Source organism: Falco biarmicus, chromosome 10 (genome assembly GCF_023638135.1).
Source record: "Falco biarmicus isolate bFalBia1 chromosome 10, bFalBia1.pri, whole genome shotgun sequence".
Lineage (NCBI taxonomy): Eukaryota > Metazoa > Chordata > Aves > Falconiformes > Falconidae > Falco > Falco biarmicus.
The window spans coordinates 26,235,164-26,250,044 of NC_079297.1; the positions used below are offsets into that span (position 1 = coordinate 26,235,164).

General features: G+C 36.2%; 1 protein-coding gene across 3 annotated transcripts in view; it reads right to left on the bottom strand.

The window, feature by feature from the left end:
- Positions 1-14,881, bottom strand: part of CSTF3 (cleavage stimulation factor subunit 3) — a 50,853-nt gene that overhangs the window by 27,528 nt on the left and 8,444 nt on the right. For 2 of the 3 annotated variants that reach the window (XM_056354814.1, XM_056354815.1), the window contains 2 exons: positions 14,440-14,541; positions 14,215-14,310 (listed from right to left, as the gene is read on the bottom strand). In XM_056354814.1, the coding sequence (XP_056210789.1) occupies positions 14,215-14,310; positions 14,440-14,541 (198 nt within the window). Of the gene's footprint in view, positions 1-14,214; positions 14,542-14,881 lie in introns of all 3 variants that reach the window. The other variant, XM_056354816.1, reaches the window with a different exon arrangement.

Below are 14,881 nucleotides of genomic sequence, written 5' to 3' on the forward strand. Positions count from 1 at the left end.
AAAATGGCCCAAAGAATTGTTCTCAAAACCACTACATTGGTTGTAAGACAGTCCATATCAAGACAGTTGTCTCATCACAAGAAAACAAGAATCAGAATTAAGTTAATAGCGGAGAATAACGCTCAGGCACAAGTAAGTCTCTGCAAATGCATCGCAGAATCAATCTGCATTTGACAGGATGCATAGACTATTACAAAATTAAACTTCAAAAAACCAAAACATATACACTTGAACTGCAGTGCCACAAAAATAATCTTGTAAGTAAGGGATGTGGGTCCTGGCTTTGCCTGTCTGTCATTTACTAAATTGAGAAAATAATCAGCCTCAGAAATACAAGAGTAGCCTAATGACTGAGCTCATTTTGTTCTACAGCAATGAGATATTCCAGCTGAATTTCAGGGAATTAGCGTATTTTTCTAGTATAGGCAGCTGTCCTAATCAAAAATCCTTCATATGTTTGTCAGAAATCAAGGGAATTCTCTACTGTTTCCTTTCTGAGAATGCATATTCTTATTCATAGTTACTGAAAAGTCTCATCTATAAGTTAAAAAAGACCATATTTTGAGAGTCAATTACAGAATTAAACATCCAGATTTCTGTCTTTTAGCAATGAAAAAGAGACAAAATTCATTGTAAAAGTAGCATTCAGTGGTAAAAATTAAGTTTTCTTCAACATGAGTTTTACTGTAGGATTTTCTCAGTATCTCGTTACTAGGTCTGGACTGATCACAAGCAGCCTAATCTGAAACCACATGAACAACGCAAATTTTTGGTTAAAGGCTTGATCCAAAAACATTCCAGTGGGTAGATTCTGCACAACTATTTTGGGAGCTCTGTGTCCAGAATATTTCAATTTTAATGTAATTACTACCCCAGCTAATCAGGCCACTTCGTATATTAAAACCAGGGTTCTAGAATATTTAAATGCGATGCAATTTTTCCCACTTAAACAGCCCTGCTGGGCTTCGATCTATAGGAACAGTCCCACTATTCATAAAACAGGATAAAGACAGAAATGTATGTACAACTACTTTTAAATCTGTATGAGTTGATACTAGCACATGGATAGCTTACACTTGTAAGCTACCTTACACTTGAATAGTTAGCTACATAGAGATGCACTGAAGGTGGAAAATAAAAATACAGATTACACATTCCCATGCTTTAGAAATGAAAGCTATGCAGGTGAAGTTTCCACTGAAAGGGGAGAGGGATTAGCTCTACACAGAGGTCTTCAATTCTACAGGTCAACTGAAATAGCTTACACCTTATGCAAGACTGGTTGGCCATGTGTCTGTGTTCTTATGCACTCCAGGCAGTTAGAATTATAAGAATAAAAGGCATTTAAGCCAGCTGTACTTTTTGTAAGACAAAAGACTTGTAAAGACAATTCACTATGTTGTCCCATTTAAAATACACCAGTGTCAGATTAGCATTGAAGAGCTGCTCTGATGTCAGATTGTACACAATGTAATGTGCTATTGTAGCTGCACACGCAGCTACGTAGGTGCATTTACATTTTACATCTTAAGATGAAATGCAAAAGCCCGTCATAAAAGCAGTACAGAAACTCAACAGTCCATGTAGCCCAGCGAAAGAGAGCAAATGAGAGAGAATACATCTGACACCCCAGTTTCCTCCCACCTCTCCCCATCTAGTTATATAAAGAAGAAATAGCAGAAGTTAGGGTCAAGTATTAAAGCTAAAGACTCTGATTTTGGAGCGATGAAAGGACACTGGCACAGGTAAAGCCCTAAACTTGCCAAAGAAAGGTTAGCCTTGACCCATAAGCTAGAAAGAAAACCCTGCTCATAGACTGGAAATGGAAGTGCTATTTTTATGTACACCTGTACAAAACACACACAGCTGGTAGTTCTGCCCCCCTTGCTGGACAGCACTCCAAGTAATTACAGTTTCTTTTCACTAAAGCCCTATTTGATACCACTTATCTCATTTCTTTGATGCTTTTCACAGTGAAAACTGTGTCTGCTTCTACACCCTGACACCAACAAGAACACCCATGTAGAATTAGTCATATTATAGGCAACTGCTGTTTGAGACAATGGAGATCCAGTTAGTTTGATACTTCTTCCCCCTACCCCTCGAACAGCATTTTGTGGCTTTTCTGCTATAATTGATGATTCAGAAACCCAAAGTGTTCTAAAGTTTCCTGTAAAAAAGAGCCTCTTTGGTAGACAGACAGCAGGCAATTATTTCATTCGGACTGTGAGGACTTTAACTACTAGAATAGATGCACTGTTACGTAGACAAAGACTAGACAGAAAAAAACCCAGAATACTTTCAGATAGTATTTGCATTAAAGAATGTTGCAAAATGCCGGCCGGTTTCAAGCATTGCATTAAAAATGTTATGTAGGTTTCCCAGCTGATTTCTTGCATCAGGTTTGCACAGAAGCACCACACAAGGGACCTCAGAAATACTAAAGATAGTTTTGTTATATTTTACTTCTTTAATCTAGGATGCCAAGAGCAGCACTTGGTCTGATGTAGACATCATGCATACAACAATACACCAAACCACCATCATCTGTAAAAATGATATGTAGCCAGTACACAGATCTTAACTGATCATCTCTATCACAAGCAGAAAATAGTTGGTTAAGTGTAACACAGAGAACTGCTACAAGAACACAAACTACCCAAATTGAGACGATGCAGCGCACAGCAAGGCAGACAAGGTTCTCAAGAAAAGGTGTGCATTTTCCTGCCTTCAGACTTTAGCCTAGCGTTGGAAGAGAACAGTGCTTGACTTGTTTTTGGTGTACGTCATCGTGGTAACGCAGCATGCCTAAAACACTCGTTTCAGCAACATGGTGAAGCAACACTATAGAACCTCTGTGATTCACTGAATCGCCCAGTGCTTGAGCAGAGAACCGACCTCAAATATAAATCACAGCAGCCAACACTGCTCACACAGGTGAAAAACATCAGTCTAGACAGTTTTTAGCAATTCTGCCAGCCTGGGAGAGAAGGCAAAACTCAGATAATACTACGAAGTTCAAGTAGTTAGCACAATTTAACAGTTGGTCAAGATCTCTATGCATCGGAGGCACAAAAGTACACTCAGAGAGCAATGAACGCTGTTTGACTGGAAGATCTTGCAGAAATGACAGACTGCTGTGAGGCTGTCATGCAGGCCAGCAATAACACCGCATCAACGCAGTGTCTTCATTTGACTGAGACCAAAGATTAACAAGAACTATCTAAACAATTGTTTAGAAACAACAAGATTTTTCTCATTAGTAAATTAAAAACCCCCACAGACTGACTTTATTCGCAAAACTTTTCTGGGGGTAAAACTGAATTTTAGGAACATCAGTAAAACGATAAAGATGTAATATCTAAGTTTGTGCCTTTTTTGTGTGTAAGCAAGCCAGATTTCTTATGCAACAGTAATTTTTTTTTTTTCTTTTCACAGCTAAGACTGGTAGCAAGAACAGCAGACACTTTCTGGTATTATGAAAAGAGAAACTTACCTCCATCTGCTTAGTTCCAGAAAAGTATTTCTGCTGAATTAAAGTCTATAATCTAATTTTAAAGTCCCATAGTACTTCCCTCTTAATACCCATGTTTAACACACGCAAAGCAAGCATGTGGGATGTAGGAATCTTAAATAGAAGTTATAAAAAAGAAAAAGGAGAGAGCATGAATTATGTTTAGTCACATCTTATGTTGGAGAAATTAGTTTTATCCTTTAACAATAAACCATACACTTGGTTTCCTGCTCAGGCTTACCAGCACTGAGATTCTATCAAGGGCAAATACCATGGAATATTCTGAGGTTTTAAACAACTACTTCTACTGCCCATCCTGCTAAAGTATTCCTGTGCAATACGTGAGTTGACATAAACATATTGCATTCCTTGAGAAATGCTAGCTAGTGGGCAGCAATAACGGACAAATTACATATACTTACCAAGGCAGCAATTCCTTTTTTTAAAGGGTGGAGTAGGGATGGGGACACTAAACATTTTGGCTTGCATCCTCAGCATTTTTTCAAGTAACTTGCAACCAAGAAGTCATGCACTGAGGACTATTTTACAGTGCACTTTTACGAAGAAAACTTAAGTAGCTAGTAAGGTGTCAGGGGCACCTATTTGTACTTTTAAACGTTTATTCCAGTCTATTTAAGACCAGCCTACTTGAAACTTTACGTTCATTATAAATGAATTGTACTTTCTTTCAGTTACTTTTTATATAATCATCAGTCATCATCACCATGGAATAAGCATTTCTAGCACAATTTCACAATTAGACAGAATTTACAATTCCCAAAGCCACAGTCAGTCTAGTACTAGAATGATGAAACTCACCTAGTGAAACTAAAACTGCTAAACCAAGACTCTTGGTATAAGGCTTGTCATTCTAATTTAGTATAGATGAAATGTTTCTTCGTGTACGAACTTGTCAGTGCTATCAGGCTATGCAGGCAGACTTTCAAAGTATACTGCTTGTACTAAAACTATTAATTACTCAACGTCTACAGAAAATCTGGGGAGGGAGGTCAATTGACATAGCTGAGGAAAGAAAAGTTGCAAGCTAAACTTCCACTGGCAAGGTGTATTACAAAAGCCATTTTCTGTAAACTTATTTGCTGTCACTCATCTTTGACTTAAGTTAATTGCGTGTTAGTAAAAGACCATAACACCTTTAAGTAGATGAAAGCCTACATGTATTGTTACCATCATTCTATTCTCCACAACAGTAACATCAATGAGAGCTGCTTACACCTCAAGATCCTGCATGATATGATGTAATTAAAATTTTATCTTCTAAGCATCTGTGATACAATATAAAAGTGTAAACTAAAGAGATTAACTAAACAAAGTTTCAGGGAAAGTTTAAATGAAGCTCAATCAGAACTGTTCCTACAACATACTACATACTACATGTCATCGGCTGCTAAATTTGTTAACGTGCTTTAAAAATGCAATACCATTACAATCTCACCAGCAGCTATGCAGTTGCATAAGCATAATCAAGAGATGTTAAGAGCACCAGATTTCTTCTGCAATAACGAGGATGTAAAAACATTTGTCATGGGATTAATTTTGGATATTTTTTTTTTAATGAACAAAATCAGGAAAGTTACAAGAAGGAAAAAAGTTACCATTATTACTAGCGAACCCCTTCTCCCAGCTTTCTGCCCTAACAAAACTGGTAAGTAGAATTATGACATTTAAATTCAAAGAACGTGTCTGAACTATCCAAAGACAGCTTCTTGATAAGGACTCATGGGACCTTCCCTGTCATCTGAATGATGAATTGCAAGGGCACACTGAAAGACTGTCCCACAGCAATACCTGATGGTCCACAATTCTTAAGAGCAAATATACTTCTAATTCTGCCCATGAAAACATAGAAAAATAATCTTTTGATAGAGAGGAATGGGGGAAAGGCAGGCCAATACTGGACCCAAGACAACAAAAATAAAGCACAACATCTTTTTCCTACTCCTTTACATACTGCATTGAGTTATGTTTTTGCACTGAGATTAAAACTATATATAATAATTAAAAAATCCATTCAGTTATTCTAAATATATTCCACTTCAAGATTACACACAATTTTTGTGAATTATGAGTATCTATAAACTTAAGTAATCTAAGTAAATTAACTGTAGACAATCTGCACTGATATGCTCATACTCAAGATTTCTATTTAGTATGCTTTTAAAAGAAAATTAATTATGCTGTGTGACCTTATTACACAAGCACGTATATACACAACAATGACTATATATACACATACATAGTTTGAGAGATTCCAGAAGCATCCCCAGGCATGGAATCTTTAGCATGTTTTCATTTAACCATAAAAACTAAATCAAGATTTTATCAGTGAATTTGAAACAGTGCATTTGACTGTTGTTTTACTCTCCTTTCCAGCTTTGGTAGTAATACTAAGTACACCCCCCAAACACACGCGCACACACCCCTCCCCCCCCCCCCCCCCCCGCCTTCAGTTTTTGGGTTTATTTGGTGTTGGTTTTGTTTAACTTTTGATCCATCACTTGATCAAGTAATACATACATGTGTATAAAGGGCAACATGCCCTTGACGCAAGCTGCAGGGATGTGGAATTTGACAGAAGTCAAACACAACATTTGTTTCCTCCCTTTCATAACCCCTGAAATCAGATTTGAGATTATCAGTAGTATCGAAACAGGACACATCAACAGCTTCAAGACGGAATTTGAAACTATTTTGAAAATATGCTAAAATAGGTCCTAAATTGCAACAACTCTACTGAAAGTTGTACTGGCACCCATACATACACTATAAAATACCATCAATTATACCAACAGCGTTACATGTTTTATTTCTCCAGGCAGGAGAAACACAGATGTAGTAAAGAGCCGGGGAAGGGGGCAGAAGACCCTTGCAACTTTTTGCTCTTTGACAAGGCGTTTTCCCCTTTTCTAAGGAAAACAAAACAAAGACCCAGCTGCAATTGAGTTGCCCTTTTTCCTATTTGGTCATACTACGAACATTTTGGTAGTTCCACCAAAGACAATGAAGTTCACTCACATGCTAACATCACCACGTCTGCTTTATCTGCAGGACACCCAACTATACATACCTGCCACCTTGCTTTTGTATATCTAACCCATTCTGATCTCTGAGCAGAGAGTTTATTTTTATTTTAGTTTAACAGTAAGATTGGTGTTTGAAAACCTATACTTCCAGGAGGGATGACAGCTGAAGTTGATGGCTTTGCTGCAGTCTGGACACAGAAAATACTAAATCAAGAACTAGGCATCATTTTGCAAGTTGACTTTCTACTCCCAATGTGTGACTTGCAAATACATTTTTTACAATGTTCTTAAAATCCATTGCCACAAACTAATATGGAAGAATCAAAATTTATTGTAAGAGTTTGTTCTGCTATGGTCATGAGTTAACACTTTGAAGAGTGTATGCAATTTCTCTTCCCAGTTCTACACACTGGTTATTCCTTATTCCATGCACTAATGCAGCAGTGAGGAACTGGAGAGAATAAGCTGCCCTCCTTAGAAAGTCTGTTTTGCGCAGTCATATTACAGGAATCTAATGAGGTAAGACAGTTGACCCTCCATCACACTACTGAACTTTTCAAATTAGTTGATTCAGAGGAACAGTTTGCATTACTAAAGCCTATATAATTTAGATATATGCATGAGTTCCATAACTGTTTTGCTGAAACACAGAGCGAGCATGAAAGTATGAGTAAAATTACCAAGCTTCCTGACCATACCAACCTCCTCTTTCCGAGAAAAGTTGAAGATGTTAAAGCTCTGAAACCCTTTAGTCCAGCAGTCAGTTTACAAGACCTTTGGTTACCAACAGATCCACACTGTGTGCTTACTGGAACTTGCGAAAATTATGATTAATACAGAGACCCTATCACATGGCATAGTACAATCCGCTTCTAAGGGAACAGACCCAGAACCAGACTTCAATGTTTACACTTCAGGTTAGAAGTTGAGTTCTATTAAACAGTCTTGTCTCAAGATGCAACAGGACCCCACTATATAGCAGTACTATGGAAAACTGTCCACAAATGAAATTTAAAAAGAATGTTTTTCTACTTACAATTCCTATTCTTAAAATGAGACATTTCTGGTGCCGCAGTTCCAATGAACTCTGAAAATGCTCCCATGCTTCTACACTATGATTATTTGTCACTACCAAACTAGTTAAACCCCAATACGGATCAGGTTCAGATCACCACAAGATCTTCTCATGTGTAGTTAACTGCACGTATACAACTTGCCACAAGAAGCGTGAATGCCGCCTGTGCAATGGTACAGTTATGCACCAATGCATATTTCTTCTCACTTTTGAATTGTTTTATGTAAGAAAGGAAAAGTGCCAAAGCTTATGGTATTATGTACACAGCACTTCATTGCAGAAGTCCAAAATTGTTACTGGATGTAAAGCACCTGTCACACAGAAACCATCAGTAAGAAAAAGCATATGCTAACAAGGGGAAAAAAAACCAATGCACACTCTTAAACGAAGAACGTTTGTACTAACAGAACAGAGGAGGCCAGAATGAATGGCTTGCCTTCACAGAGTTTCTAGCCAAGAGAACCACTGTACTTCTTCACAGCAGTGACTCAAAGCCTTTTCATACTCTGCAAAGAGATTCCGCAGCAAATAAAGTCAAGCATTATTATGTGTAGTAACACTAATAGATAAACTTTAACAGAAAGTGTTCTCTCAGCCATCTGGCTTCTCAAAAATCGTAACAAAGAGCATCAGGTAACTCAACCAGCTGACAACTGGAAGCTGGAAGAGATGTAGAAATGAATGAGAAATCACGATTACAGTTCCCTCACCCACGCAGATGAAGATAACCAATCTGTACCACAGTGTACACAAGAAAGCGCTGTATTTTTACTTCTGGTTCTTGTGGGCTCAGACATGAGAAAAAAGCTCAAGTTTGTGCCTGACCTAACACACATATTCCCCCCTCAAAACATCAATAGAAGAATCCGCAAATGACTTCAACAAAAGAAACCACACCATGAGAAAAAATTTCACTGTCCTTGTTACATTTGAAAGTGAGACTTGAAAAGTGTTGTGAACAAGAGCTTTATATTATAAACTAACACTTCTAATAGGGATGTTTCTGTCACCCCACCAGGAAAGAATACAACAGAACAGGAAACAGTTCATGTTTATTCATGTGAAAACAGCAACACACTATAGAAGAGGGTTCATAGTAATCTCTTCATTAGGCATCACTTCCACTTCAAAAATTAAAATTCCTAACACTTTCCCATGATATTTTTAATGATGAAATACAGAAAACAATTATTAAGAAACCCACTACTGTAGCACCACACATCTTCTCAAACTACAAATGTCAGTTATGTGGTTAAATTTCTGGTATTATACAACTTGTAGGCCATGGTAACTATGCAAGATGTACATGCCTGCATTTACATGTTGAGTAGAAAAGATAGGAAAGAAGTTGCATTCACTTTCTAGTGCGAGTCTACAATAATCACACAGACAGAACAACATTTATTAACAGGAATGGAACAAGTCCACACATGAATAAGAAAAGATCATAAATAATACAGTTGCAAAAAAGATTAAAAATCTTAGACTGAGATAGTCAAGAATGTGTAATATGGATGTTTGTACAGAGCACCTGTACAGCAGTTTCTCAAAAGCAGAAGTTTACTACGAAGATGTGGTAGACTAGCCTGGTCCAGGGCATGGATTATATAATGGGTATGCCTTCCATTAAGAAATTAACAAAGATCAGCTAGTGATATATACAATATTTTCAGTTGAAACCACCACTAAACAATCTCAGCCAAGAAGTCTATTCTACTTTGACTTCTGATCACTCCAACTTCACCCTGACAGGAGTCAGCTCCCATTGTTCCCCAAGCAGAAGAATTTTGGTGGTACGTATAACTTTTTTTCTGAACTCAGAACCAGATTAAAGTAAAACAGGGGAAGAAAATGCTTTGAAGAAACACAAACATTTTAAACAAAAACAATCATTTTTCTAAATGGTTTTATTTACATTTTTCATATACAAGTATGTTAAATGATACATTCTGACTAGTATCCACACCAGTGTGAATTACATGAATTAAAGATACTGATGTATTGCATATGATGAAATGCAAAACAATCAACCCTAAGCTTTGGTCCCACCCTCTGAATCCTCATACAGCATCTGGTTTGTTACCAAGACATCTAAAATTCAAAGTGTTCATATCAAATAGAAGTTACCTGAACAAATATATCTAGTTTCATTTCTTTAGAACAAGCAATAACACAGGAGTCTTTCTTGCAGATTTGCAAGACGAAAAATACATATTAACAGCCAAACACTTTACATGCATGTTACTAGCTTTGTATTTATTGTTTCTAGACTTGGGGTATTTGTCACAACTGTCTTGTGCTTATGATTTTTAAATCTTTAATTATGGCAACCTTTCAACCTCTACTAACAACCATTCAAAGTGACCAGGATATAATGCAATATACTCAGCAGCAAAAAAGGTAAAAAGGTGTGGTGTGAACTGGCCTGAAACATTCAGGACAATTACAGATCAAAGTTTTCACTCAGAGCAACTGAAACTAAAAATTCTTTAGATTGTTAAAAAGTGTTGCAAATACATAAGCATAGTTTCACAAATGTGCCTAAGAGGACTTTCAAGCTGGTGATTTCTCAAAGGAAACTAGCAGAGAAAAAGGTGACAGCTTCAAAGGCTTGCTTCAGAACTACTGAAATATTTACAACACTGGTAAAGTAAAAGTTCTTTCAAGTGCACGAAACGCATTATGAAGTCTTTCTGTATCTAAAAGATGGTGCAAACAGTCAAAGAGACAAAGGAAATAGTAATAGACAGCTGGGCCTATGGGATCATAGGGTATTACATCAGAATTTATTTTTACATTTCTGTAGCACCTTTTAGACAGGTGCCAAAATCACTAAAGCTAGCCTCACAACAACCCTGTGAGGTAGGTAGGTATCTGTTTTAATAATGGCAAAACAGGTTAAATAACTTACCCAAGAAGACACAGCAAATCAGCACAGCAGGCTAGAATCCAGATCATGTGATCTATGAATTTAACATTAAGGCACATGTGGGACTGAGACTTACATGCTCCCTTTTAAAACTGTGAAAAGGCACTGACATGTGAATTGATTCAAATTTTCTGGAAGTAGATTTTTATGGGAAAGGTATCAAGAGAAAACTGTGCTTTAAGCAACTACAGTAAATAAGTCTGAGTAAGAACAGTGGCATTACTGTAGCACTTCCTGAATTTTAGTAGATGCAGAAAGGGTAACTATTTTACTTGCTAAAATAGTTTCAAAAAGACTACAGTCTGTCAAATTCAATAAATGAAACACTCTTCTCCAAGTCTTACACATTCAAATGCTATGACCCATAAAACGTGGTGAGCTGGGAGTTTTTTACTCAATTCTATTATTCCTATGTCCTGCAACTGCTTCTTTGAACATTGGAAGAAATAAGAACCAGTGTGAGAATCAAAAGTTTTTGACCAATTAAAACTTTAATAGTTGAGTTCCCATTAACAAACTGTCAAAGCATGCTCTTCCCAGTTTATCTCCACATTCTACTGACTACCAAACCAGCAATGACAGATCTGAGCATATAAATCAGTGCTTGGCATATAAAACAGAAATGTGAAGAATTCAGTTACTTCAGCACAGTCTGCATATCAACAGCAGTAAGTTAGATGATATACTAAGTGCTGAGCACTGCTTTACACTGTATTCCACTAGGGAACAAAGTCATACACAAAAAGGAAAAGTCAGTGAGCTGAACAAACACTGTCATAAAACCAAGAGGTAATCAGAGCAGTAAGGTCTGCACTTAAAAGCTCTGCATTACAAAATGCACTGGCATATGCAGGGAAACAGTTTTTGTTCATATACATTGTAACCAATGATTTCTACTTGAAGATTGGAAGTGACTAAAAAGAACACATTCCTCAAGTCAGGCAAAGAGAAATGTAAAGATTTCTAACAATTTTATAAAGAATACAGCTGTTAAAGGGCTAATTCCTTTTCCTATAAAGCCATAGTCCTAACCCTCACCCTAGCTCATCTTCCAATAGACCACCACTATGTAATGATATTCAGCTCAGATTTATGGTGTTAAGAGGACTAAATTCTCTAGTGAAAGACAACCTGCTAGAAAACCACCCCCACTTTCCTCTCCCTTTTTGTCTTTCTGTGATGCAAAGAAGAAACATTACCATGTTACAGAGGAAAGCGACATGCTTGTTTTGACATCAGGAAAAATGCAGCTTACAGATGACTGAAGATTTAGCAATTTTCAGATTTAAGTAGTGAGGCAGTGAATCAAAAGCAATGCTAAACAAAGATTTACCACAGGTTTACTTTCCCAAGTCAAGGCTGGAAAGATCTACCCTTCTGAACTACCTAAGAGGAACTTTGTAGCAGGAGGAGACTACTACAATTTCCAAAGAAAAAAGCTTTTAGAAAATACCTTCCTTATATTCCTCGTACATCTTAAGGCTGCAATAAAAGCTGCCTCAAAAACAATCCCTGTATCTCAGGTAGCCTTCAAAAATTAATTGAAATCTTAATTTATATTCAACCACACTGTTAAAAAGAACATTTTGTTTTGAGTTTACTCTCAGATGGGACTGTACATATAATATGTAACTTAAAACAACACTGACAACAGTGCCCAATTGTGTGAATATGTTTTTTTAGAGAGGAATTTGGAAATAGGTTATGTCAGCTTATAGCTATAAATGGTTACAATATACTAAAAAAAAAAGGCACAGATAAACACATGGCTTTTGAGTTAAATCTGTCACTACGCGAGTTTTGAGAGAAGTTACTAGAACCAAGAAAGAAAAACTGAAAATTTAAGTTATAACTGGGATTTTAAAAACCTCCTTGTTAAGATGAAAGATAAATTTCTAAAATGTAATCTCTTACATTTCTTTCAAATATGACCCCTTTCAAGTGTAACCTGTACCAGAACTCTACAAGTTTTACCATTGTTTTGAATAATACAATCTTACATTCTATGTCTTTTACATTTGAAGTGTAGTTATAGGCAGACACACACAAACGTGAACTAGTGATTTTATGCCAATTCTTCCCTTCTCAAATTTACCTTGTGTTACCTGGTTACCATACCTGTTGGGTAGAAGCTGATCTTCCTTCCTTGAAGCAGCATGTAAAAATTTATAACCTAGACTGTTTTAAGCTTTGCCACTGTTATGTTTCTAAATACTACTAGATTATAAATTAAAGGAATCATTTAAGAGAGGTAATGACTGACAATTCATTTCTGAACATGGTTCAAGACAAGAAGCTTTACAACGTTAACAGTACTTTCTGTTATAAGATCTACAATATAGTAAAAGGCTTTCTGAGGTGGTCTAATTCGGCTCAAGTTTGAGACATAAGCTAAAGGTTTTAAAGTAGCACAGAAATCAGGTAACAATATAATCAAACTAGATTAGAGTCTAAAGACTACATCTTGTAGGAAATATTGCAGGGTGCAAGAGGCTAATGGATTTGGCTGTAGCGTCCCAAAAGGAAAAATACACATCTATACGTGTTGGTGCATTCACAATCTCCCATGTCCAGTAACTGACATTCTAACTATTACTACAAACTACTGGAAACAAAATAGTGAAAATTCTATGATTTAGTTATATAATATTAAATTTAGTTTACACTATTTTGAACTATAACATCTTACAATAAACTTCAATTTAAAAAATTCTGTTAGATTCCTGTGATCCTGATTTTATTTAATTATCTTCAAAATTTACTGCCAAAACACATTTGGGTATATAATTTAATGTACAATAAGCCATGGTAACTATACAATGCAGTTTTGCCACTCAGATTACTGCTTAGCAGTTTTCATATAAAAGGAAAAAAAATCAGATATGTCATTTATCACCTACAGAATACAGGTCCCCACCCCTGTAGTTCAGCATGTAGATCTGCCTCTCAAGAAAAATGTGCAGCTAAAAGATGCCCACAAAAAGCATGTGTATTAGTATTAGCAGCTACAGAAAATAAAAAGAAAACAAAACCCCTCAGATTATACAGTGCATTTCATGACACGTCATTAAAGACTGTTAAATGATCAATGCACTTAGTAGGAAGTTTTATAGTTATGTAAACAAACACAATTTTCTTGGGATTTTTACAAGCTAATGAGTTGTGCTAATGGATTTTCCCAGCATTTTCATTCCAGAAATCAGCTTCCATCCCACACCCTCCCTGAAAACACTGTTCACAGAAACAATTCCCTAAGAAAGCAAAAAAAAAAAATAGATCCAAACATTCACAGGAAGTCATTCAAGTAAGTTTGTATGTATAAATAATAATAAAAAAAGTCCTCTAAATAAATGACACGGGAGGCAATAAATTGACACGACAAGTAAATAAAAGGCTAAAGCACTCCAATACCATTGAAACGGTTTTAATGTTGTTGCAATTCCATAATGCAACAATCATCAACTCATAAAAGACCCAGTACTTTAGAATTCATTTTAATCACTCCTTTGCACCTATTTTACAAAATAAAGGCAAGGCATATTTAAAATCCCCTTTTCCCTAGATATTATGTGCCTATCTTATTTATGCTTATGAAAGTCTAAACTTAAACTCCTATTAAAACTTATATAAGAAAAAATGTAAAAATATTAACCTCTGCTTCAATGTACAGTTTCCAGAATCTGCCAGAACTGGGGAACTGGGCAACAAGGCGTTCATAGGTCTTCCGTGCTTTGTCTATAGGTTGATTCTAAAAATTGAAAATCAAAACAGCATTTACAATATTATGATTTATGTAAATGAATATGCTGATTTTACTCCAGAACCAAATAGTGCGAGTGGACCATAGATAAGGAAACGTAATCCTATGTCACTAAACCTGTGCCTCTCGAATGAGAATGCTCCAAGCGTCAAGGTCATATGGATTTTCTTCTAGTTTCTTTTCAGCTTTCTTCACTTTTTCTGGGACATACTCGGCAGCCTAGAAAAATTAAAAAGAAAACATAAGAGATCACAAGTAGAGTTTGAGAACTTCTGTCCCAGCTACAGAGACAAGCAAACAACATTCTGACAACTTAACATTACAGATCTCATTTTTCATGCCTGAATTAATAAATTGTAACTTTATCTGGAAAACAAGTTGTTGCGGTAAGAGTGCATTATCTTACTGGGGCAAGCTCTACCTATTTGGTGATCCAGCTAGACTAAACTGACTAAATGTTTCTAAAACACTAGAACAAATTTGAGTTTGCCAGAAAATTTATTGCATTATGAATTTTGAACAGTTTTACCAAACTGAAACTTTCAAGATGGAAAAAGTA